General features: G+C 46.2%; 1 protein-coding gene across 1 annotated transcript in view; it reads right to left on the bottom strand.

Moving 5' to 3' along the window:
* Nucleotides 1–6,240: 6,240 nt before the first annotated feature.
* RAB5C (RAB5C, member RAS oncogene family) overlaps nt 6,241–24,522 on the bottom strand; it is a 28,859-nt gene continuing 10,577 nt past the window's right edge. Inside the window, exons 2-6 of the mRNA XM_006264557.4 lie at nt 15,338–15,600; nt 10,676–10,827; nt 10,179–10,301; nt 8,023–8,116; nt 6,241–7,530 (exon numbers count right to left, since the gene is read on the bottom strand). Coding sequence (XP_006264619.1) covers nt 7,415–7,530; nt 8,023–8,116; nt 10,179–10,301; nt 10,676–10,827; nt 15,338–15,503 — 651 coding nt within the window. The 5' untranslated portion in view covers nt 15,504–15,600 and the 3' untranslated portion in view covers nt 6,241–7,414. The remainder of the gene's footprint in view (nt 7,531–8,022; nt 8,117–10,178; nt 10,302–10,675; nt 10,828–15,337; nt 15,601–24,522) is intronic.

The raw sequence follows: 24,522 nt of genomic DNA, 5'->3' as shown, positions 1-24,522 counted from the left end.
TTAATATTTCTCGTACCTCAGAAGCCATCTCTTGCTGAAAGCTGACATTAATGAAGAAATCCAACATCACCTCAAAAGTGCAAGTGTAGCCTTCGGACACCTGAGAAAATGGGTGTTCGAAGATTGCAACATTAGATCTGAAGCCAAGCTCATGGTTTTTCAAGCAGTTGTGATCCCTACCTTACTGTACAGAGCTGAGACATGGACAATGTACATGAGACACCTTAAGTCACTGGAAAAGTACCATCAATGCTTACTACGGGAGATTTTCCAAATCCAGTGGGAAGGCAGACACACCAAAATTAATGTCCTCCTGCAAGCAAATGTCATGAGCACTAAGGTGATGATCATCCAACATCAATTTTGCCGGGCTGGCCACATCATCCAGATGTCCAACTCCAGACTCCCGAAGCAAGTTTAATCCTCCCAGCTGAGTCGAGGCATATGCTCAAGAGAAGGGCAAAAAAGTGCTTTGAGGACATCCTCAAGGCCAACTTGAAAAAAAATGTAACATTGACATCAGTTCATGAGAGACTATCATCCAGGACTGCCTCAAATGGAGGACGAGTCTGTTGCAAGGATCTCAGTACTTTGAAACTTCATGACAACTGCTGCTTTTCTGTTGCCTGCTATGGCAAAAAACAGTGCGCTGTGGACTGAATCAAGAACTTACAGCCATCCATCCCACATGGAGACATGCCCAGGGTGTAAGAGTTTGTTGATCCTGCATCAGCCTCATCAGCAATCCTGGAAGACAAATCATCCTTGACAGTGAAGTATTGTCAGCAATTGACCACTGCTCCCAGTTCCTAGACAAATCTTGCCTACTGCTGTACTACACAAGCTTTTTAGATGCCACCCTGCCCCAGGCAGCACTTCACACTACTGTGCTATAAAGAGAGTGAAGTCCGAGTCAGAAAACCCAGATCAGCTGAAAAACAGCCAATAGATGGCGCCATGTTACCATCTCAAAGAGGTTCATATAGGCCCGGTTTGTCTCAGACTCAGGAAGTTTAGCTTCTGCTGTTCCCCACAGCAAGCAACTTTATCAGGAACATCTGTAAAAACTGTTGGCTCTTGCTGCATTACAAAATCTTCAGCATGGTCACAAGTTTCTGGCAAAGGGTGAGAGTACCACATTTCCACACTTCTAAAGAAACTGTTAAGATGAGCTATCTGATAAGTTCATTGCTGTCTGAAAGTCTGTAGTTCAGCAAGTAGTCTGAACTTGGTGTTTGGGGGGTGGGTTCTGGCCTCTTCCAAGAGGCCAAGTAGAAAAAACAAGCCAAGAGGGAGCCCTTGCATTAGGATCAAGGGGAATCCATGCACTGGTGGAACTAACATATTTTCCATATGCTCTCCATGCTAAGATCGGCACTAGCTGTTTTCATCCAGACTTTCACTCTTTAGAAAGCCATGCAGCTCTACTACAGATGGAGCAGTTCCTACATACATATGCAGCTGATCTGACTTGGAGTCACCCAGTGCTATAGCACACGTTGGTTAGATGCAGTCACATATGAAATGAAACCAGAGTTACCAAGTATTCATGCTTGCCCTTAACTCAAAGGATTAATGGGTTAAATATGGAATTTCCTAGATTTGGTCATTGAATGGCAGTCCAACAAAGGAAAATGAGCAAGCTTCCAAACCCAATCTTGCTCTCATCTAGGATGAGGTCACTCACACAGGTGCCACTATTGATTGAACCTCTTGTTATTAGTGGGAGACAACTCGGGTCCTCTGTCATAGATTCATAGATGTTAGGGTCGGAAGGGACCTCAATAGATCATCGAGTCCAACCCCCTGCATAAGCAGGAAAGAGTGCTGGGTCTAGATGACCCCAGCTAGATGCTCATCTAACCTCCTCATGAAGACCCCCAGGGTAGGGGAGAGCACCACCTCCCTTGGGAGCCCATTCCAGATCCTGGCCACTCGAACTGTGAAGAAGTTCTTCCTAATGTCCAATCTAAATCTGCTCTCTGCTAGCTTGTAGCCATTATTTCTTGTAACCCCCGGGGGCGCCTTGGTGAATAAATACTCACCAAATCCCTTCTATGCCCCCATGATGAACTTATAGGCAGCCACAAGGTCGCCGCTCAACCTTCTCTTGCGGAGGCTGAAAAGATCCAGTTTCTCTAGTCTCTCCTCGTAGGGCTTGTTCTGCAGGCCCTTAACCATACGAGTGGCCCTTCTCTGGACCCTCTCCAGGTTATCCGCATCCCTCTTGAATTGCGGCGCCCAGAATTGCATGCAGTACTCCAACTGCGGTCTGACCAGCGCCCTATAGAGGGGAAGTATCACCTCCTTGGACCTATTCGTCATGCATCTGCTGATGTACAATAAAGTGCCATTGGCTTTTTTGATGGCTTCGTCACACTGCCGACTCATGTTCATCTTAGAGTCCACTAGGACTCCAAGATCCCTTTCCACCTCTATGCCACCCAGCAGGTCATTCCCTAGGCTGTAGGTGTGCTGGACATTTTTCCTCCCTAGGTGCAGCACTTTTAATTTCTCCTTGTTGAACTGCATCCTGTTGTTTTCTGCCCACTTGTCCAACCTGTCCAGATCTGCTTGGAGCTGTTCCCTGCCCTCCGGTGTGTCTACATCCCCCCATAGTTTTGTGTCATCTGCAAACTTGGACAGAGTACATTTCACTCCCTCGTCCAAGTCACTGATGAAGACATTAAAGAGTATCGGTCCAAGGACCGAACCCTGCGGGACCCCACTGTCCACACCCTTCCAGGTCGAAACCGACCCATCCACCACAACTCTCTGGGTGCGACCCTCTAGCCAATTCGCCACTCACCGGACTGTGCAGTCATCCAAGTCACAGCCTCTTAACTTGTTCACCAGTATGGGGTGGGATACCGTATCAAAGGCCTTCCTGAGGTCTAAGTATACGACATCCACCCCTCCTCCTGTGTCCAGGCGTTTTGTAACTGGTCATAAAAAGAAACTAGATCGGTCAGGCACGATCTGCCTGCCACGAACCCGTGCTGATTTCCCCTCAGCATAATTTGCCTTGCCGGGCTCTCACAAATGTGAGCCTTGATAATTTTTTCAAAGATTTTGCCAAGGATGGAGGTGAGACTGACTGGCCTATAGTTGCCCGGGTCTTCCTTCCTCCCCTTTTTGAAAACGGGGACCACATTGGCCCTTTTCCAGTCCTCCGGCACCTGGCCCGTGTGCCACGAGCATTCAAATATTCCCGCCAGTGGCTCTGCAATGATGTCGGCCAGTGCCTTCAGCACCCTCGGATGGAGCCCATCCGGGCCTGCCGACTTAAAGGCATCCAGTTCTTCCAAGTGACTCTGCACCATCTCAGGGTCTATGCATGGTAGTCTGGCACCTTGCTGCTGCCTCTCTACAACCCCAGTGAGAGATTTGTCGTGCCCCTCGCTTAGGAACACTGAGGCAAAGAACTCATTGAGGAGTTCAGCCTTGTCCCCCCTGTCTGTCACCAATTGTTTCTGCCCGTTTAGCAGGGGTCCTATTCCTCCCTGGGCCTTCCTTTTACTCCCTATATATCTAAAAAACAATTTCTTGTTGTCTTTTACTTGGGTTGCCATCCTCAGCTCCATGGTAGCTTTGGCCTGTCTAACTGCCTCCCTACAAGCACGAGCAGAGGAGGTATATTCATCTTTGGTGATCTCACCCTGTTTCCACTTTTTATGTGCTCCCCTTTTGGCCCTTAGGCTGCCCTGGATTTCTGTGGTCAGCCAGGGAAGCCTCCTGGCCCCTTTCCCTCTTTTGCCTCGCTCGGGGATTGTCTTGCTTTGTGCCCGAAGGATCGTTTCCTTAAGGCACAGCCACCCTTCTTGGGCTCCCATCCCTTCAAAACTCCTACTCTGCAGTGCATCCTTGACTAATCGCCTGAGTTCGTTGAAATCACCTTTCCTAAAGTCTAGCACTTTCACCCTACTAGTTACCTTACCCACTCGATGTCTTATGTTGAATTCTATTATTAGGTGACCACTGTCCCCCAGATGGTTACCAATCTGGAGGTCCACTACCATGTCATCTCCCGTTGCCAATACCAGATCCAGTATGGCATTCCCCCTAGTGGGACCGTGTACTTCCTGTGTCAGGTGGAGGTCCTGTACACAGGGTAGAAACCTGCGTGAGCAGTGGGACTTTGCCGCCTGCGTCTCCCAGCAGATGTCCGGGTAGTTTAGGTCCCCCATGACTACCGCCTCTAGCTTTTATGGTCTCCGAGAGTTGCCTCAAGAGTCCCGAATCTCTTTCTTCCCCTTGATGTGGGGGTCTGTAGCAGACCCCTACCACTAAATCCCTTTCTCCTTGCCCCCCACGTAGCCTAACCCACAATCCTTCTACTTCCTCATCCTCGGATTCCGTCTTGAATGTCAGATTGGGCAGGACAACACCGATAACAAGTAAGCTAAAGTTTCCTGCATGGCTATGTTCTCTTTTTCAGCAGGATCTTGACAGAGATGATCCACTGTGCTTTGCTTGTGCAGCAGCAGCAGCAGCTCTGTCAGCTCTAGGAATAGGCTATTTGGGCAATCCTTCAAAGCCACCATGCAAGTCCAGAAGGGCTGTGTAGCATCTACAGACCAGACCACACTTCTATACCAACCTGCAAGTTGTAGCCAGGCAAGACTAGCTTCCCCCCCCCCGCCGCTTTTAAAAAAAAATTATACACTAGTTATATCTAAACATGAGCATTGTTTTGGGCATCTGGTATCATGCTCTAGAAGAGTTTGGGGTTGCATTGGTGATATAGAAAAGAGGAACTTCCAGTTGAGTGGCTGGGATTTGCAAGCTCCTTGCCACATAGCCTGTCCCCTGGAATGGGACATGTAGCACTGTGCAACAAACACTCCCCCTCTCCCCAGCATGCTGCCACTCCCATGCCCTGCACTACTACTTGTATACTCCATCATGCCATGTAGTAGTGCCCTCCCTGCTATGCCAGCTTCCCCCTGCTCCCCCCCCCAAAACACTGGCTTTTCAACCCCACAGGCCTTGCACCACCTCATCTGCTGGAGGGAGGGGGAACCAAGAGGCCAGCAGATGTGGAAGCAGCAGCAGCTGGAACAGTGAGGGGAGCAACACCCAGATCAGGAGTTGGATGAAGTCACAGGCCATGAGTTAAACATCCCTATTATAGGTTGTATAGGGTCTCTTACCAAGATACCGGTCACTAGAGAAGACTTTCTACCATCATCCCCCTTCTAGAGCAGCTGGGTCAGAGCACTGGGTGCAGAGCATCTAGATAAGAGGCAGTTTTATTACTTTAGTTAATAGCATCCTGGGCCCTGCATTATTTGACTTTTTCCATTAATAATTTGAATGATGAGATTGAGGGAATGCTTAGCAAGTTTGACGATACCAAAATGTTAGCTGCAGGGCTAGGATCCAGAATGAACTAAACTGTCTGGAGAAAAGCGCCTCAAAAATTTACCAGGTGAGACTCAACAGGGACAAGTGCAGAGTCCTGCACTTGTAATGGAAACAGTTGTGAATGCATGGAGTACAGGCTAGCAAGTGAGGGGTTACATTGCAGTACTGCAGAAGAGGACCTGGGGTTTGCAGGAGCCCATAACTTGAGTGAGCCAGTGTGCTTTTGCTGCAACAACCCACATACAACAGAGTATGCAAGCGATACTCTTGTTAAGTAATTGCAAATTGAGGAAGTGAATAATCCAATCTGCTCAGCACTGGTGAGGCCTCACCTGGAGCAATGCATTTAGTTTTGCCCCCCCAGAAAGATGGGCAGATTTGAAAGTCTAGCACAGAGCTACAGAAGTGGCAAGTCTTGCTTCCCAGGCCACTATTGGAGGAAAGACTTAGTTGTTCAGTTTGAAGGCTGTTAGCAAATTCCACCTTAGTAGTCTCTTCTCCAAATACTCAAACTGTGATTAGAGCGGGGGAAAAACTCAAACAATGGCCACAGGGGACAAGACTAGGAGCAAATGGCCTCAAGCTGCAGAGATGTTTAGGTTGAAGACTGAGATGGGACGGAGGAAAAAGAAGTTTCCTGACTGAGGGTGGTCCACATTAGAACAGGCTATCTAGAGAAGCTGTGGAATCTCCAGCCCTAGAAGTTCAAAAGCAGATTTAGACACTTAACTGGGATAGTGTATTTTTTAGGGATGATACTGCCTCAGCCAGGGTATTGGACTAGATGACCTGAAGTCCCTCCCAGCCCCAGTTTTCCCCAAGTATTCTAGACTAGAAGCAGACATTACACACACATACACTGCTAAATCAGAATAGGTTTATAAAAATTTTTTAATCACACACAAAACTGAAGTTTGTGATGAAGACTAAGTTGACAGTTCATTTTTAAATACCAATATGTATAAGACATTGCATCAGGCACTAGGCAGCAGCCAACATCAGTTAGATTCTGGCAACAGAAGCCATTTTAATACCTCCTGCCCTATTTTGTGGAATCACAAGTTTTTGTAATACATATGGTTTCCACAGACAAAAAGAAAAAAAGATTATCCAAAATTTTCCCCCATCCCTCCCCCCACCTCTGTACATCAGTAAGCCAGATCAATTTTGCATTAGAGGAAGGTTATTAACATTAGTGGCATCACATCACTGTCAAAAAAGACAAAATTTGTTCTATACAAGATTTGGTCCCCCCCCCCCCCCAAAAAAAAATTGCAACAGGATTAGTGCATTACAACAGAACTAAAGGAGATAGAAAAGAGTTGGCATGCTAAAGTCCAACACAAAAATAAAGATAACAGAAGGCTAGTTGGTATGTACTATATTGACAAGGTACTGATTGGTTACATGTTGAAGAAACATACAATACAAAATACAGAAGAAACCAGGTCTTGCTCCCCTCTGCCCCCCATCCCACCCCAAAATACTCATAATTGTGATTTGGTCAATACATATGGCCCAAGAGCCACAGGTTTGTTTTTTTTTGTTTTCATTTTTTTTTTTTTTTTTTTTTTTTTTTAAACATCACTATAATGCTACAGTTTTGTTTAGTGGTTCTTACAGGTGTTGTACTGGACTAGCCTTAGCTTTTATATGTGGATAATTTTTAAAACAAGATTATGTCTATTATCCCTTTGTTTCAGAGAGTGAACTAGGAGGCTGTGGAACCTGGCATGCTGCTAGCCCCCACCCAACAGAAGTAAGGGAGGGAAGAACAGGCCAGGCAGATACCAGGTCATGTATCCACCACCAGGAAGAGGGAAGAGCAGAAGTTCATATATTAAAAAAAGTGACTTAAGACTTAGAATTGAATTAGTATTGATACAGAAAGGTGCAGGTGGAATAGCTCCCTCCAGCTTAGGATCAGAAGGGTATGGAGAAAAATCACAGCAGCCACAATCAGCAGCTGCTCTACCGTAAGTGCGATTGGTTAGAGTGGATTCCAGTCAGGTCATTTGACAGGGCTTTGCTCAGGTGGAAGAGCTGCTCAATTGCTGCAACACTGGCTCTTACTAGGCTGGCTGTTCTCTTGAAGGTCAACACCCCGATTCCTGCCAGGGGCACCAGGAGCATTCTGGGGTTCATTTTTTGGCAGTTTCTTGGCTAGAGAAAGAAAAGCAAGTTAGTTTGGTGCTGTTGCCACCGTGGAAGAGCCAGATACCCCATGGAACTAGTAACCTCTAATTTCCTACTCCAATGTCAAGCTTCTGCTTTCAAGTAGTTCAGCCTTTGGGTCACTCCAGCTGAGTCTGGAGCCAGTAAGCTACTGTCCTTCCCAGACAGGCATGCAAAAAAGCCCTGGTAGAATATCCTCATGGCCAATCAAGTTCACCTTTAGGTACATAGCTGTCTTCCAGCAGGGACTGCTACACTGGGTTAGAAGTCCCCAGAAGCATGCTTCAAACAACATTGAGTGACAGGTGCAACTCAGGCTATGAGGAGTCACAAGGCTTAGGAAAGCAGCTGCCCTGAGCTTTAGCTGGGCATTATCATCATCATCTCTAATGGATTCCATTGACATTCAGGACATTGGTGCACTCCAACCCCACCTTAAAAAAAAAAATAAAATAAAAAAAAAAAAAAATCAGCAGTTACCTATTGCCATGAATATTTCGTTCACATTCATTGCAGTCTTTGCTGATGTCTCCATGAACAGCAAGCTATTGTCATCTGCGTACGTCTGGGCATCCTGTAAGTAAATAAGTTTAGTGTTCTGCCCACCTAGCATTATCAGCCAAGAGCTTGGGCAAGCCCCCAGAAGTTTCCTTGCAGGGGAAGTCAGCTACAAGGCAAGCCAGGGATGCAGCCAGCCCGCCCACCCTTGCATCCAGGACCATTTTTTCCCCCTTAACCTGCAGTAACCAAGCAGAGTTGAGAGGTCTGCTGACAGTATGAAGGTGGGGTGTGAAGTGTCAAAATACTGGCAGCTATGCTAAGAATTTGCCCTGCTTTGGCAGGTTTGTGCAAGATGCCCAGCCATTAAAACAAAAAAAACTCCAACAACTTTGGAAAGCAGGGGTTGGAAAGGACCTCAGAAGAACAGGAGGCTGGACTAAACACCCAAAGCAGGATCATCCCTGCCAAGGGTCTGTCTAGCTGGGTCTTCAAAAACCTCCAAACCTGGAGATTCCACAGCCTCTCTGGGTAGCCTCCCAGTGAGAAAGTTCTTCCCAATATCCAATCTGAATTTCCCTTACTACAGCTTGAGACTAGTGGTAGCAGATGATCTAACAAGGAGCAGTAAAAACAGTTTAGCTCCATCCTCTTTGGAAACTCTTCTCCCTGCCCCCACCCAGGTAGTTGAAGGTTGCTATTAAATCCCCCCCTCAGGCTTCTTTCGCAGACTAAATATGCCTAGTTCCCTCAGCTGCTTCTCAGGAGTCATGTGTGCCAGCCCTCTAACCATTTCCATTGCCCTCTGCTGGGCTCTCTCCAATTTGTCTACATCCTTTCTGTAGTAGGGGGCCCAAAACTGGACACAGCACTCCAAATGATGCCCTTCCCTTCAGCACTGGAGGCCACATCATTTCTTCTTCATCTGTGGCAACACTAAAGCAGCCCATTATGCCGTTAGCCTTCTTGGCAACAAGGGCACGCTATTGGCTCATTCAGCTTACTGCCCACTGTAACCCACAGGCCCTTTTCTGTAGAGCTGCTGCTTAGCCAGTCAGTCCCTAGCCTGTACTGGTGCATGGGCAGGGTGGGGGGACACAGGACGACACACACTGCAAGTCAGGGCAACCACCCTGAGCCCCATGCAGAGCAGTGACTCCACACTGCCACCAGTTTCACATCCAACTGCTTGGCACCCCCCTGCTGGCTTGTGTCTGGGGGTAGGGTCCTGCACAGGCTAATTTGCCCCAGGCCCTGCATGGGTCATCTCTGTGCATGGGATTGCAAAGTCCTGTACTTAGAACAAGCTCTTGTCATTATTGACTTGAGGAGTCTTTTGGTCCAATCCTCCAATTTGTTGAGGTCTCTCCAAATCCTAGCCCTGCCCTCCAGCATATCTACTACTCCAAGCTCAGTATCATCGGTAAACTTGCTGAAGGTACACTCCATCCCATCTTCCAAATAAATCAATGAAGATATTGAACAAAACTGGCCCCAGAATTGACCCTTGAGACACTCCACTTGAGACTTTTCCAGCTAGACAAGCTATTGGCTACTACACTCCAAGAAAGTGATCCAGCCAGTTTTCTATCCAATACCCCATTGAAGAGCCATGAAGGCTTATGGAGACACCAAGCAGAGGTACAAGGTACACCAAGGAAGTCATGTTTTAGTATCTTAGGAGATCCTTGCCTGGAACTGCAGAGTATTTGTGCTTGGGCAGGTAGCCTTCAATGCAAGGGCAAAGCCTGGCTCAGGATGAGAGCCCACAAAAGAACAAGTCCACTTCAGGTAGGGAAACTGTTTAGACAGCAGCCTGGGAATGATTCTTCAGGCATCCAACACATTTAAAAGAGGCTGCTGCTCAAGTGCTGTGGGTCACCTCTTGCCAAAAGAAGGACATCTAGTTAATTCAAGTGCAGCACCATAGAGCAAAGCTACTCTGGTTCTGCTTTTTAGTGGGCTTGGTAGGTTCAGGTACAGAAGCTTAACCCAACTCAGCCTGAAAAATCTGAGAGTTTGATAGTGGAGGGAAAAAAAGAAATCTAGACCAAATACAGGGCATTAGCATGTGGGGTGAGCCAGGGAAAGCAGCTGCTGTGGATTTAAACAAAAAAACCCACAAACAACCCACTTACTTGGAAGTCAACAGCTCTCTTGCTGGCAAGGTCCGCCTTGTTACCTGCTAATGCAATTACAATATTGGGGCTGGCCTGCCTCTGCAATTCTTTCACCCAGTTCTTGGCTCGTACAAATGTGTCCTGAAACAGATGGATTGTGGTCAAAGAGGAGTCTTCCCCCCTGCAGTGCTATACTCTCCCTCCCACACATCTTTAAGCATACCCATCTTGACAGCAAGGGAGGAGCACCCATCTACCAAGCATATTAAGCCAGGCCCTCAAGTGACTTGCATACCAAGCTTCAACCCATGTCTCCATCCACTTAAATGGACATTTGATCCCAGGGCTCCTGGCCCCACATACTGCCCATCCTCTGGGCAAGCCAATTTATAGAGAGGCACAGCCAAGACAGCACCTTCTTTCTATGAATGCTGGGAGACCACTTAGTGCACTACCTACCCTTTGCTTCTCATGTCCAAAGCTAGGACCCAGATCAGCCCAGGGACAGTACTCACTGTGTTAGTGATGTCATAGACAACGATGGCTGCTTGTGCGCCTCTGTAATACATTGGTGCCAAACTGTGATATCTTTCTTGTCCTGCCGTGTCCCATATCTCAAACTTTACAGTTGTGTCATCCAAACAGACCGTCTGCGTCAGGAAGGCAGCTGAAACAGGCAAGGGCTTCTGTTTTATTCCTGGCTCCAAGTACAGGGACTCTCTAGCCAACAGCCTCAGAGCAGGATTCTCCCTCTGCTGTGATGGTTGGTGCAAATGCAAGTAGGTCTACATTATCGTACCGAGCTGGCATATTACTAGTTGTAGGCAAGGTTACAGCCCACCATGAAGGCACCGGAGACATGCAAAGTGGACTGCAAATAGACAATGAGATGGCTTGGAAAGAGATACTAGAGGCATGTCCTGCTCAAACAGCAGTCACCCTCTAAACTGCAGTGTTGCCATGGAGATGTGAACATCAACACAGGAATCTTTCCTTTATTTTAGTTCATTTCCCCGTCCCCCAGCTTACTGGGATAGATGCACCCTCTTCTGTACCATGTATGGCTTGGCCAGCTGCAATGCTTCTTCCTGTGGTTAGTTTTAGAAAGAAGCCCCTTCAAAGCAAATGCAAAGAAGCCACTAGTGACAGCAGGGCAGCTCACCAGGTGTAGTAACCAGTTGTTTTCCTGTTTTAAGAAGCAGCCAGGCATTTAAGACCACATACTGCAGCATGCCCTGCCTGTGCCCCTTGAATCTCTGGCTGACCGGTCAGCAAGTTGAAAAGCCTGTAGGCAAACAGACACGATCTTCCAGCAGATGGCAAGCACATTCTCAGCAAGCATCTTTCAGCACTACCGTCTACAGACATTCTCTTAGAAGTTCCCAGGTCTGATCTGTTAGAAGTCTGTTCTTAGCACCCATCAAGCTCCAACAACCCCTCACAGGCAGGACAAGACTTTGCCCATGTCAGAAGTGAGGAGAGGACCAAGAACAGAACTAGGAGTCCCAAATCCATTTTCCTTTCTAGTTTGAGGCATGTTACTAGATTTGTTTTAGTGCCCTTAGCACCATCAGAATAACTAAGTAGAAAGCAATCTAGGAATTTCTGCCCAACTCAACAGAACTGAGCTCTTTTCAGAGAGCCAGGTGTTTCAGCTGCTATAGTGTTGCCTTGCAGTTTGCTGTGCTACAAGCAGCCGGCCAAGCCCTCAACAGTAGGAAGTAAGATACAGGAGTGCTGCAAGCAGATCTAAGCACCATTAGTCAAGTTAAAAAAAAAACAGCAAAGCATGGGGGGGGGGGGGGGGGAAAAATAGAGGAGGAGGAGTTCACAATGGACTTTCATCCCCTGTATAGGAGCCGCAGAAAAAGCTCTCAGGGCAATGCACACTTTCAAAGCAGTTTCTTCCAGGCAGCATGAATTTAATGTTTGCTTGCTATGCTTTTAAAAATTAAAAGGCTACCCCAGGCTACATGACTAGATGGCTCAGGGGACAGGTAATGAATTAAGAAGCCTCTGACTGATCTGAACCCATGAGAAGTCATTAGATGGTCACTGCCATCTGCAAAAATCACTTCAAGATGCTAAATGGGCACCTCCTAGCTCACTTTTGCTGCATGGCCCAGGACAGAGTGGACTAGACAAGGAAGGGGAATTCTGCAAGAGTTCAAGCTAGAGTGAAGCACATTGACAGAATGACAGGGAGGAACCAACTGCAGTGCGACTGCCTGAGGAGCACCAGTTCTGAGGTGGAGGGTTTCACTCCTACAGTGCTTGTGGAAGGTGTCAGATCAGCGCTTAAGTGGAGAAAGCTGGGCTGTGGCACAACAAGAGAGTAGAGGGAAGTGAGTGTCAGATGTTTGAAAGTAGCTTTCAGAGCAGAGCACTAGCCGATTCAAGGAATCATCGGAAGTTTACTGGGAATTTTTACATTTAAGACTCCCATATTAGTCCAGCTTGCATGACTCATGCATTTCAATCTAGTCCTGTGCTTTTGACCCAAGTCACTGGCAGTACATTACAGCATGAAAAACCTGCCAACTTCCCTTTTTTGAATTTGGAAAGCATCCTGGTACCATGTTAAAGCCTCTCCTGATTAGCTAGGAATTCTGCCCTAGCAAACATGAGGGACAAGCTTAGTCTTCAGAAGTTGTTTCCTTGCTGCAGCTAGTGATAGGTCAAAGAGACCTGCACAGAAGTGTTCCCCTACATTATGACAAGGTTCCTTGGGTGAATTTGATATCTTTTATTAGACCAACCCAAATGGATGGAAGAGCACACACCAACTGCTGAAGCTTCCTTAGGCTGACGAAGGGTTTTTGAACCCGAAAGCTTGCTTAATAACTATTTTCCAACCATTTGGGTTGGTCTAATAAGAAATTCACCCAAGGAACCTTGTCTGCCTATGTCCTTAGACCAAGACGGCTACAACCCAAACCCCTACATCATGCAACTTGAAGTTTTGATACAGTGAATCCTGCAAGTTAAGAGTACCATGTATTAGTGTGCCCTAGTTACAGCTAGGGGAAGGAACTGGACTTTAGACATGCTACTGCTCTAGACCTGCTGGTTACAGAAATACAAAATTCCCTGCATCAAGAAGATGATTCTACTGCAGCAAGTTCTAGGCAGGTCATTCTTGATGGATTTTGTTATTGTGATACTAGCTCAGTGGTAAATGGAAGGCTTTAAAAAAAAAAAAAGTTATCCATCTGTTTGAGGCCAAAAATGGATTAAAAAGTCTTTGAAAAATGGTATATGTAGAACAAGTTGTTTTGCTAATACTTATACATGTACACAGCCAAGTGAAGGCACCTGCCAAGGGGTTTTGCATACATCTACTACTTATTTATCTTGTCTAGATAGATTGTTTTAACTCTTTCCAAAGAGGAGGACTTTAGAATCTTCAAAAAGAGCCATTAATATGTTCTATATCAAGCATCAGCATGTCTTCTACCTCCCAGGTTTCAGCCTTGTAGTTGCTGCAAGAGAAAAGCCTGTCTTTGTCAGTGGCCCATTTATCCAGCCTTCAATGAGGCAGCCTTCAGACAAACAGCATCACTGCTACAGTTACAGAGCAAGCTCTCCAGCCTTATTAACATTCATTCCAGTTCCCCTGGGAGCTCCATTTTCAGCAGCCCTTTGAGATATTCTGCCACCAATTTGCCTTTGCAGATGGAAAGAGACCACTTTGCTTTCAGGTCATTCAGACTCAATACACAGCTGCAGGATTTCCAAGCCAGCCAGCCAAGTCTGGCATTAAGTAAGCTGCAGAACACCCTCCTATATAAGGATGTCATGGAAGTTAACATCAGTGCCAGCCTTGAGTGTTGTACAATTTGCAAAGTAGGCTATGCCAGGCTAAAGTGAAGCCTAACAATATTCTCAGTACCGGGCTGTTTACCTGCTTCAAGTAGCAGAGGGACCGTTTCTAGGGCAGCATGCTGTTTCTGCTCAACTAGAAGAAAGCAGGTTTCTTCAGCTCAAATGAGAACACTGAAAAGGTACACCAGGGTTCAGGAGACCGAAGTGACAAGAGAATCTGCCAACTGTGGCAAGTTGGCAACAAGCCAGATGCTCCACTTATGCCCAAAAAGAAACCCGTTTTACTGCTGCTTGGGAGGGCAAGGGGGCAGGTAAAGAATTGACAGCACTTAAGGGAGCTTCCCCATCTCTCAATTTTACTTGAGCCTTTTTAAAGGACAAAACAGGAGGTAGCCACAGTTGTGGAACAGCCTGACCCAGTAGGAAGGAAGGAGAGGGCTATGCCAGACTTGCTTCAGCTGCCTATTACAGTGCAGAGGCAAGGGGGACTATGCCAGTTCTGAAGTTGGATGTACTTGCTGGCAGGTTTCCAACAGGAAGAGGAAAGCAGCTGGCTTCTCTCCCCCAAGAACTTTGGCCTACATGCATGCCAACCCTCCAAAATGAGGTGCTGGAGCAGAGAGCTGCAGCCAGTGTGCCACACAGCTGTACAAGGGCAAATAAGAGAGGACACAGAGGAAGCCATACAGGGCTATTTATTCTCCAAGCACAGCAGCAGCTCTACAAGTCCCATTTGAGATTCCCTCCATGAGGGTGCAGGGTAAGAGGTTCCTAGATGGGAAGCCAAGAAACTCTTGTTAGGGATACAAGGCACTAGCTGGTCACAGGGAGAAGTGGCCCATCTTTAGCTGATGAACTGTGTCAAGACCAAGATGTAGTCATTATCCTAACTGGTTTTTGCAGGTAAAGGCTGAAGTTGCCATAGAAGCATTAAATGAAGTGGAAGCATGACAAGGACCTTATTAATCAGGACTAAGTTCCCAAACAAGTTTTATGCATATTGTTTATCTAGATGGACTTCGGCAGTTATGGGTTTCAGAGCCTGGATACTCCACAGTTGACACTTGAGATTACCGACACCTTGAACTTGGGACACTTATCCCACGTTTGAAGAATGCTTTGATCATCTATTAAAAGCCCTCCTCAGTCAGTACCTGCCAAGTCTTGCACCCTTTTACAGATAGGAAGGGTCAGCACAGGAGTGCTTGTCCAAGGTTAGGGGCACTAGTAGGACCAGGGAGCTCTAGGTTCTGGTCAAGCTCCTTCTCAGCCACTGGCCAGCTGCTTCCAAGATGCCTTCTAGGTTTCTAGATCATGGGCTATGTTTTTGCAGCTGAGACCAGCACACTCACCTCCAATTGTGCTTTCCTGGTATTCGTGGAACTGTCCCTTCACAAAGCGCAGAACAAGGCTTGATTTCCCCACTGCAGACTCCCCCAAGAGAACAAGTTTGAACTGGCAGATTTTATTTCCAGCAGCTGGTCCATTTGGTCGAGCAGCTCCACCTCGACCTGCCATGGTCTGTTCCGATGCAGCAGCGCAGAAGACTCGTGTGCCAAGGTAAGGGGGACTGTGCAGATTCTGGACTCAGAGGCACTTGCCAGCAGGTTTTCAACTGGAAGAGGAGGACAGAGTTAGCAATTAGATCATCTCCCAGCAGAGACTCTGATCACATGCTTTAGAAAGAATACCCTCCTGCACAAGCACCCTCCCATCTTGGAGATCCATTATACCTTGGACAAAGGTGAGCTTACAAGGCAGGGTCTTCCCCTTCCCATGATGCTAAGTCTACCAGAAGTGTTAGTGGGATGCAACTGCATCTATTTTAGAGCCCTTAGCCAGAATTGCTGGGAGAGGGGGAGGTAGCTTGGTCTAGGCCCTGCCAGTGTTTCTAGGGAGGCCCAGTGCTCAGCACAGAAGGGTTTAAGCTGCAATGGCCTTTGCTTCATGTACCGACCTCTTTCAAGATAGAGAAAGATTAGATGTGCAGACACCTCTGGGGTCCTGGCTCTGGTCAGAGCTACAGGACTTATGTTTAGCTATATTAGGACCACTGGTGACTTGGTATATCCAGCACCACAAGCCACAGAGGCACCTCTACAGCCTAAGGCAGTAGAGATAGAAGGGAAAAAAAAAAAATAAAATAAAAAAGGAAATGTGATTGCTAGTCTGAGGTGACAAGATACCCAGAGACCAAAGCTCAGGCCCCATTCCATCCATCTAGTTGCGGGTCCCTGAAGCAGTGTCAGCAGTACACATCTTGTGTTGGGGGGGGGGGGGGCTGGCATGGGACCCAACACTAGAGCACACAGTCTTACAGGACAGTCTTTAGAAAGCAGAGATGAGACACTAGACTAGAAATGCATGCAGAATAAAAAAGGAATGTTAAACACTTTCTTCTTGAGGGGAGGAGGAAGGAAAAGGTCATCTTTGTTTCAGACCCAGACAGTTTATTTTGAAGCTACAAAAGGGACCAGGCTCCTATGCAGCAATCAATCATTAGAAAAAAAAAAATATCAAACAGGTGCTATAAAAACCAAAAACAAAAAAACACTACACAGCTAGCAGGGAAGGCAATAAATAAAAATTCTCTGCCACTTGCAGTGGTTCTAAAATGTTATTTATAATAGCATTACAGAGTCACCCTCAATCATTGCCCAAATCCATCTCATTTCAGTCCCTATAATAGCAGAACCATTCATCCCAAGCAGTCATGCTCAAACCACCTCATGACACAAGTGATCTTAAAAAAAAAAAAAAAAAAAAGCCCCAGGTTCAGCAATCAGAAACAGTACATTTGTCATTGAGAACTTTGCTCCAGTGCAGGTAGCATATTTCTATTTGCTACCAGGGACCTAGTTTGTATTTGCCATCATTCATTTAAGGATCAATTGTTCTTTCTGTTCTATAGGCATCATGCAGGCCCAGTACTCCATGTTTCCAAAAGCATAAGGATGTTAAGAATTGTTGCTACAAAGAGAGGAGCATGAAGAAAGTTTTATCTGAACATGTCAAAAAAGCCACACAAAAAACCCAGCTCCCCACCCCCATCCCAAGAAAGGAGGAAATTACTCAATCCACTGTGGGGGAAGGTTTGTAATTGGAAGCAGTAAGGATGCAAAACTGCAAGTCCACAAAGATTTAGGCTGACTTCCTGCCCCATGCACTGGTCATCAACTTCTCCCATTTCCTTTAGGGGGATCCGCTATCATTTTGGCATCATGGAACTAGCAACAAGTTCAGTAGTGTCGGATATGGAGTTAGTTCCTCGTCAGCACTTTAGCTTTTGTAAATCAAGCCGTTACTTATTCAAGAAAGAAGAACAGCTCCCAAAAGACCATGCGTAGTTCCTGTGCTAGGGTCCTGAGCCTGCCTACCAGGGACTCCCTTTCTAGAAGGGAACACTACCTGAAGTCCAAGGTAGATACTCATTTACCAGATCTCATGACTTTCCAACTCCGCCTTTGTATGGCAGAGCTCAGTTCTGTGGATCACCTCAGCACAAGAATACTTACCCATCAGGTCAAGATTAGTGGTACATATTGGCCATTGATGTATTAGTGAACAGCATGTTAGACAGTCCTGCCCAGGCTGCTAGAGATGGCCTGCAGACAGTTTGGTTCAGAGCCTCACTTGACAAGGTCAGGCACAAAGCTGCTGCTGCCGCCATCCTAGTATTTTAGCCTTCAGATCCCAAGAACTTGGGGAGGAAGTCACGAATCCTGCTTACGATCTTACTTGGCTAGGAGAATTCACAGAGGGATAGGCTGGTCAAAAATTAGTGTCAGTTGCTCCCCACTGGGAGCCACCAGGTAGACCAAGAGATTTGCAGCTTGTTGCTGTATCGCATCACCCCACTTCCGACCATAGGAGGGTCCATAAGGCCTAGCCATTGTCTGCACCTAAAGACTTTGGACATACCTAGATTACAAAATTTTGGAGCAGGAATTGATTTGGCCTAGACTAGTGCAGGACTGACTCCAGCTAGGGTCTCTGCTTGATACAAATATAGTAATGTAGCTTCTGTACCATCTAAGAGGTATGGGAAATATCATGAGAGTGACCAAAGAGCCATTCATCCAAAAAACAAGATTTTGGAAGCACATATGAAGATGAGGCTAGGTTCATGAAGCTAGTGGTATAACTGGGGTGAGGCAAGACGGGGCAAGAGGAAGAAGCACTTTGCAAATCATGGTGACAGACAGAAGCAACCATATCATTACTACCCAACCCCATGCAGCAAGCCCGGGTGCCCAGCTGTGTTCTTATGCTGTTGGAAGTAGTATTTCAACCACTGACTGTAGACAGTCAAGATTTAAAAAAAAAAAAAAAAGATGTCCATTATTTTTTCACTGGTTTTAGAACCTATATGTTTTGGTAGGTCTCAAGTAATGCTACCATCACCATTCTCTACACTGTTGTGTTCACAGTGTCAATCCAGAAAGCCCTTGCAGTCTACAAAAATAAGTTGGAGGGAAAAATATATATATACCCCCCCCCCCCCCCAATCTCTTCCAGCAACAGCTCGAGTCTATTCTTAAAAGGAGAACTTGAGTTTGTGCTAGTTTGGGGGAAAGAAGCAAGGAATGTACTTTGTGCCACTGCACTCAGAGGCTGCAGGTAGATTAGCAGAAAGCCCTTACATGAAGGATGGTACTTCAAAAAGAAGCAACCATAACCCTTTAACAGGAGCCCATCTGTACAAGAGTACGCTGGTAAAAACAATTGTGTACTTGCTTTTGTAAGCTATTGCTTTATTATGCTGTTTGTCTTAAGTGCCATAATGTTCCGCTATAAAAAGGATTAGTGTACCCAAAGTCATTAAGCATATGGAAGTTTATCCCATTTGTTAGGAACAATGGAAGTGTGCAGTTCCAGCTGAAGCCAAGAGCACCCTTGGAATTCAGCAACTCCTCATGTCACCAGCATTTGCATCTGGTCAGTGCACCACTTTTTGGCCATGTGCAGAGGCTGGGAGTGGGGAGGGAAAACAAAGCCCAAAAAAGTTTGACCTGTACTCAAGCACAGTGTCCAAGCTAGACCACTATTAGTCCTTGTTTGAGAAGTCCCCTCCAGCAACCCTGATGAAAACAAAACAAAAACCACTTTGCAGCACTCAAGCTTGAAGCTATTCTTTCAGAGAAACTAGGAGATAGGAAAAGGAAGATTCGTAAAAAACAACACACAAAACAAAAACAAGAAATGCTAGCATAGGTTCCCATTTCAGGCAAAGGCACCATTCTATTAGCAATGGAATTAAAAACAGCTCTTTGCTGAGCACTGGAGGGAAAAAAAAAAAAAAGTTATTTCTGGCCAGCACCACCTTGGTCCTCATCCAGATCTGCAATACATAGAGGCTCTGCATCTGTACCAGCCCGGGACAGCCAGCCTCTTCCACCCTTCAGGATTTCTCCTCTAATCTTCCCCCTTCAAAGGAACAGCTCTTGCTTGTTTAACCTTCATTCATTTACCAAGGCAGCCTCTATCAACAAGCAAGCACCAGCCTGCTTTTCCAAACTGTATCTTATTCTGCACACTAGAATGCTATTCACAGGTCATAGCCAAGCTGAGGCCTGACCTCCAATAAAGGGGGATTCCCAAATTGGTCAAGAGAATTGCTTCCCCTGGACTGTCTTAGTACAACCTATACTTGTCATTAATTCAACATGGTTGTTATGAAACTCAGACCAGAATCACTGGGAGATGAAGACTTGAACAGGTTCTCCATAGGTTCTGAATCATCCATTCCCCTTTACTAGAATGCAGGGCCCAGAGATGAGAAACAAAACCCAATTTGAAAAAAAAAAAAAAAATCCATAACCAGGTCACTGAGGCATTTTCCAGCAGATGGTCATCCAGAAACCAGATTAGGAGCCAATTATTTCAGTCCAGTTATTTCCTCACCCCCTCCCAATCTAGTCCTAGAAGAGCCAGAAAGTCTATAATAAAAGCCCAGTTCATCTCTTCTAGTACTGGCTGTGTGAGCACATACTCACCAGGTGCATCTGCACTCAGAAGTAGAGCCGCAGCTCATGTAGATGTATTTGTGCTAACTTTAGACTGGACAGTTCTTGTTGCTGTAGACAGACATGTCAAAACATGGGCTCCAATATCCACTTGAGAAGTGGCCAATACTCCGGCAGCTAGCCTACCCAGAGCTCCATACAATTGTGGAAGAACACCATCAGTAGCCTAAATGAAACTGGCATACATGCACCAGAGCTAGCTTTTATAAAAGTTGCAGTTAGACCTGTGACTGACATGCTTCCCCTTCAGGTGATTTGCTATTTACTTGGAGGCTTCAAGCTCAAGAAGGGATGCAGAAAGGCCCCAAAGTTGGCAAGCAAGTGCATGTGACAGCTGGGGGGGGGGGGGGGAAAACTAAAAACAACAACAACAACAACAACAACAACAACTCTAAAAAGGCAGGCAAAGCTAACTAACAATAGCTGGTAGTGAAAGGGCTGTAGTACAGTCTGGTCACAATCATGAAAGTGACTCAGTCTTATTGGTGTGTTCCGAATTCTGGACACAACCAGCAATGCAAGAGCTGTGCAGCAAGGAAGGTGAGCGTTAAAAATCAGCCGAATGTTAGAGATGAGCAAGGAACAGCAGTCCAACATCTACCTGCCTGGAGATATGTGAGAGCAAGTATAAGCCAAGATGCAAGTTAATTCTGGTAACAGCTCTAAAGCAGAGGTAGCCAGCTGATTTTATACAGAAAATAGCCTCAAGCGGCTATTTACACCTATATTAAGCAGGCATCCTATTCTGCATTCTAGGCCATGAAGTCTTGCATGTGTTTCAGGACATCAGCAGCTATACAGAACCTTAGGAAGACACTATATGCACAATAGCTCCTGTATAGAAATTACAGGAAAAAAAAAAAGTTAGGGTTGGAAGGGGCCTCAGGAAAGCATCTAGTCCAACCCCTGCTCAAAGCATGAGCTGCCTCAACCAGATCCCAGCCAAGGCTGTCTGGTCAGGCCTTAAAAACCTCCAAGGTTACAGCACTCTAGTAAGCATTTTAATTTTTCTGATCCTTTGTTAGGGGCTTCTGCAAGGGACTGGACAATGGTGCTTTGAACAAGCATCTCAGCTGTGAGACCATGAGCCAAGCAACTTAAGCCAAAGCAGAGATAAAAAGACTGCCAATTCTCATCTCAGCTGTAAAGGCTACATCAAGACCACACACAGGACAGTGGCAACAAGCCACTACCACAGAAGCTGCTGCAGTTGAAGTCACTGTACCTGTATGCAACCAGGTTCAGCGATTTCCCCCCTTGTCTCTCTCCACCAGCTCACCTCAGAAGTCAGTAAGCAGCATCTCTACAAGTCTCAGCTAATGACTACTTGCAGCAAGTCCATTTAAGACTCAGAATGGGAAGGGGAGGATGGGGGACTAGTAAAGGAAGGAATGGAAACAATCCAACTGGGTTGCTACATGCATTTTGCCCCTCACCCCCTGCCTTTCACTCAGCAACACCTCAATTCTAGTTCAGACCCAGACTATCCAGTTTGCAATTTCCCTCGAGGCTACATGTACATAGGTACAATAGAGAGAAAGCATTATGCTGCACCCTTCACCTAGTCTGAAGTTATCAGTTCATGTTTAGCTCTTCAGCTCTTTACAGGAAGGAATATCTAACTCAACTGGCAGGTTAGCAAGACCGTATCTGCCATCCAAGAGTGACTTGGACGAGGGAGTGAAATGTACTCTGTCCAAGTTTGCAGATGACACAAAGCTATGGGGAGATGTGGACACCGGAGGGCAGGGAACAGCTGCAGGCAGACCTGGACAGGTTGGACAAGTGGGCAGAAAACAACAGGATGCAGTTCAACAAGGAGAAATGCAAAGTGCTGCACCTAGGGAGGAAAAATGTCCAGCACACCTACAGCCTAGGAAATGACCTGCTGGGTGGCACAGAGGTGGAAAGAGATCTTGGAGTCCTAGTGGACTCCAAGATGAACATGAGCCGGCAGTGTGACAAAGTCATCAGAAAAGCCAATGGCACTTTATTGTGCATCAGCAGATGCACAACGAATAGGTCCAAGGAGGTGATACTTCCCCTCTATCGGGTGCCGGTCAGACCGCAGTTGGAATACTGCGTGCAATTCTGGGCGCCACACTTCAAGAAGGATGCGGATAACCTGGAGAGGGTACAGCGAAGGGCCACTCGTATGGTCAAGGGCCTGCAGACCAAGCCCTACGAGGAGAGAAGAGAAACTGGACCTTTTCAGCCTCCACAAGAGAAGGTTGAGAGGCGACCTTGTGGCTGCCTGTAAGTTCATCACGGGGGCACAGAAGGGAATTGGTGAGTATTTATTCACCAAGGCGCCCCCGGGGGTTACAAGAAATAATGGCCACAAGCTAACAGAGCAGATTTAGATTGGACATTAGGAAGAACTTCTTCACAGTTTGAGTGGCCAGGGTCTGGAACAGGCTCCCAAGGGAGGTGGTGCTCTCCCCTACCCTGGGGGTCTTCAAGAGGAGGTTAGATGAGCATCTAGCTGGGGTCATCTAGACCCAGCACTCTTTCCTGCCTATGCAGGGGGTCAGACTCGATGATCTACTGAGGTCCCTTCCGACCCTAACATCTATGAATCCCAGCTATTATTTGAGATAAAGACATGAGGTCTTAGACAAGACTCCAGGAATGCCATTTTAGATTGGTTTGTTGCTCCTGAAAATAGGAGAGATTTAGAAGCATGTTCTTAGCCAAGACAGACAATTTTATCTAGTGTAGTTTTTGCTTTAAAAACCACTCAAGGAACATTTCATTTCCAATGTGAGATCAGACTTGCTCTGTGACAGTCTAATCAGTGCTACCAATAGCAAAAAAGCCTACACTGCCAAGGACTGGTTAATTGCTGTAGCAAGCTATGAAAAGAGTGAGGAGAGTAGACTAGCTGGAGTAGTTCAAGTCTCACCACATGTGCAGAGGACAGCGAGTACTAGACATTGTGGGCAAGTCTGGGAGACTGCACAAGCTATTCCATTTCTACTTCAATAAGAATCACCAACCCTCAGAGCAAGGAAACAGGAGTAGAGAACATGTATTCTGGAAGTGAATTTGCTCCCCCCCACCCTTCATCTACAATATTATCAGACAACCTTAGCATGACAGCTTCTAAGTGTTGCCAGAAAACAGGCTACAGTATTGAAATCTCCATCTACAGATGCAGAGAACAAGAGCTGGGGGGCAAATACCAAGTAAATTCCTACTGAAAAGAAAGTGGTATGCCACCCTTCAGTACTCCTTCTGTGGTGCCAGCTTCTTTCAAAGGGCACTCTAGCAGGAGTAAGCCAGCAGCATTCAAATGAAGAGCACAGTTTCTCCTTAGAATTAAGACACCCCAGAAGCCTGGGCCAAAGCTTGGGCCATCATAACTACATACCTCTGTATCCACTTGCTTTGCTGCTGAGCTTCCTGCTTACTCAGGCATGTGCTCTTGCTATATGATTCACTGCTGTTGCATAACTGCTGAAGTGCTGTTCAATCAGATTCAATTCCAGGAGTCAGTGTTTACTTTGAGATAAGCAACAGGTATTTATTGTTACAAACCTTGTCTAAAAGCCTCGACTATTAGGCCTGATCATCAATATTTCTGCAGTTGTCAAGCTCTGTTCATGCCTCACCCGCTACATCAGCTCTCTGCCACCATCTGCTAAGAGCATCTCAAACTACCATACTGTTTGCTGCTCAGCCTTCTGAAACCAGTTTTATCTGCAAGATCACAGACCAATTCAAAGTAGTCTTCTAGGCATGTCAGTTATTGCAGCAGCAGTTTAATCCATTACCTTGATGAGGCATTTGCTAGCTAGTTGAAGGTTAGCCTGTGTAGTTTGCATTCCTAGTTTGTTAGGAGGCATGACAGGAGAAGAAACAAGTGAGAGCAAAGTTACATTTCTGAGCTTAAATCTGCCCAGTGAGTTGGAGAGCAAGGACCTAGAACTCCAACCTATTGCCAAGCTTGTACTGCAAGTCCCAGAAGAAGGTTTCTTGGCAGCAATAAACAGTTTCAATGGCCAAGGAAATACAGCCCAAACTCATGGAGTCTAAGGAAATACAGGCCAGACTCGGTCTTCTGCCACCTTGGAAGCTGAAGTCACCACTATTTGCCAAATGCATTTTTAGTGTTCAGAAATCTAGGCTTTTGATAATCCCCTTGCTATTCCTTGGGCATCAACTCTACTGTACTTGCATGCAGCCATCAACTGGGGTGTTTTCAATCAATCCAAATATTAACAATCTATTATAAGGTTCCTTAGTTGTGTCCCATTTAGGTTACCCAAGCTCTTATGGCATTTAGTGCCTTGCCACTTGGCAATAGTCCATTCAAGACTGGTTGCTAGTATAGAGAACAGAAGGAAGTAGCTATTCTCCAGCTCACTCTTAGGAACTGCTTTCAACAGACAACGCAACCATTGGCAATCCCCCCCTCCAAAAAAAAAAAAGAGGAAAAAGCCCTACCAACAGACTCGTTCAGAGACCATTCCAGTTTAGCAGCTTTTAGTAAGCCAGATTCTGGGAGA

Source organism: Alligator mississippiensis, chromosome 4, assembly GCF_030867095.1.
Source record: "Alligator mississippiensis isolate rAllMis1 chromosome 4, rAllMis1, whole genome shotgun sequence".
Taxonomy (NCBI): Eukaryota; Metazoa; Chordata; order Crocodylia; family Alligatoridae; genus Alligator; species Alligator mississippiensis.
The sequence above is the reverse complement of the archived record's forward strand: the minus strand, read 5'-3'. Positions and strand labels throughout refer to the sequence as shown.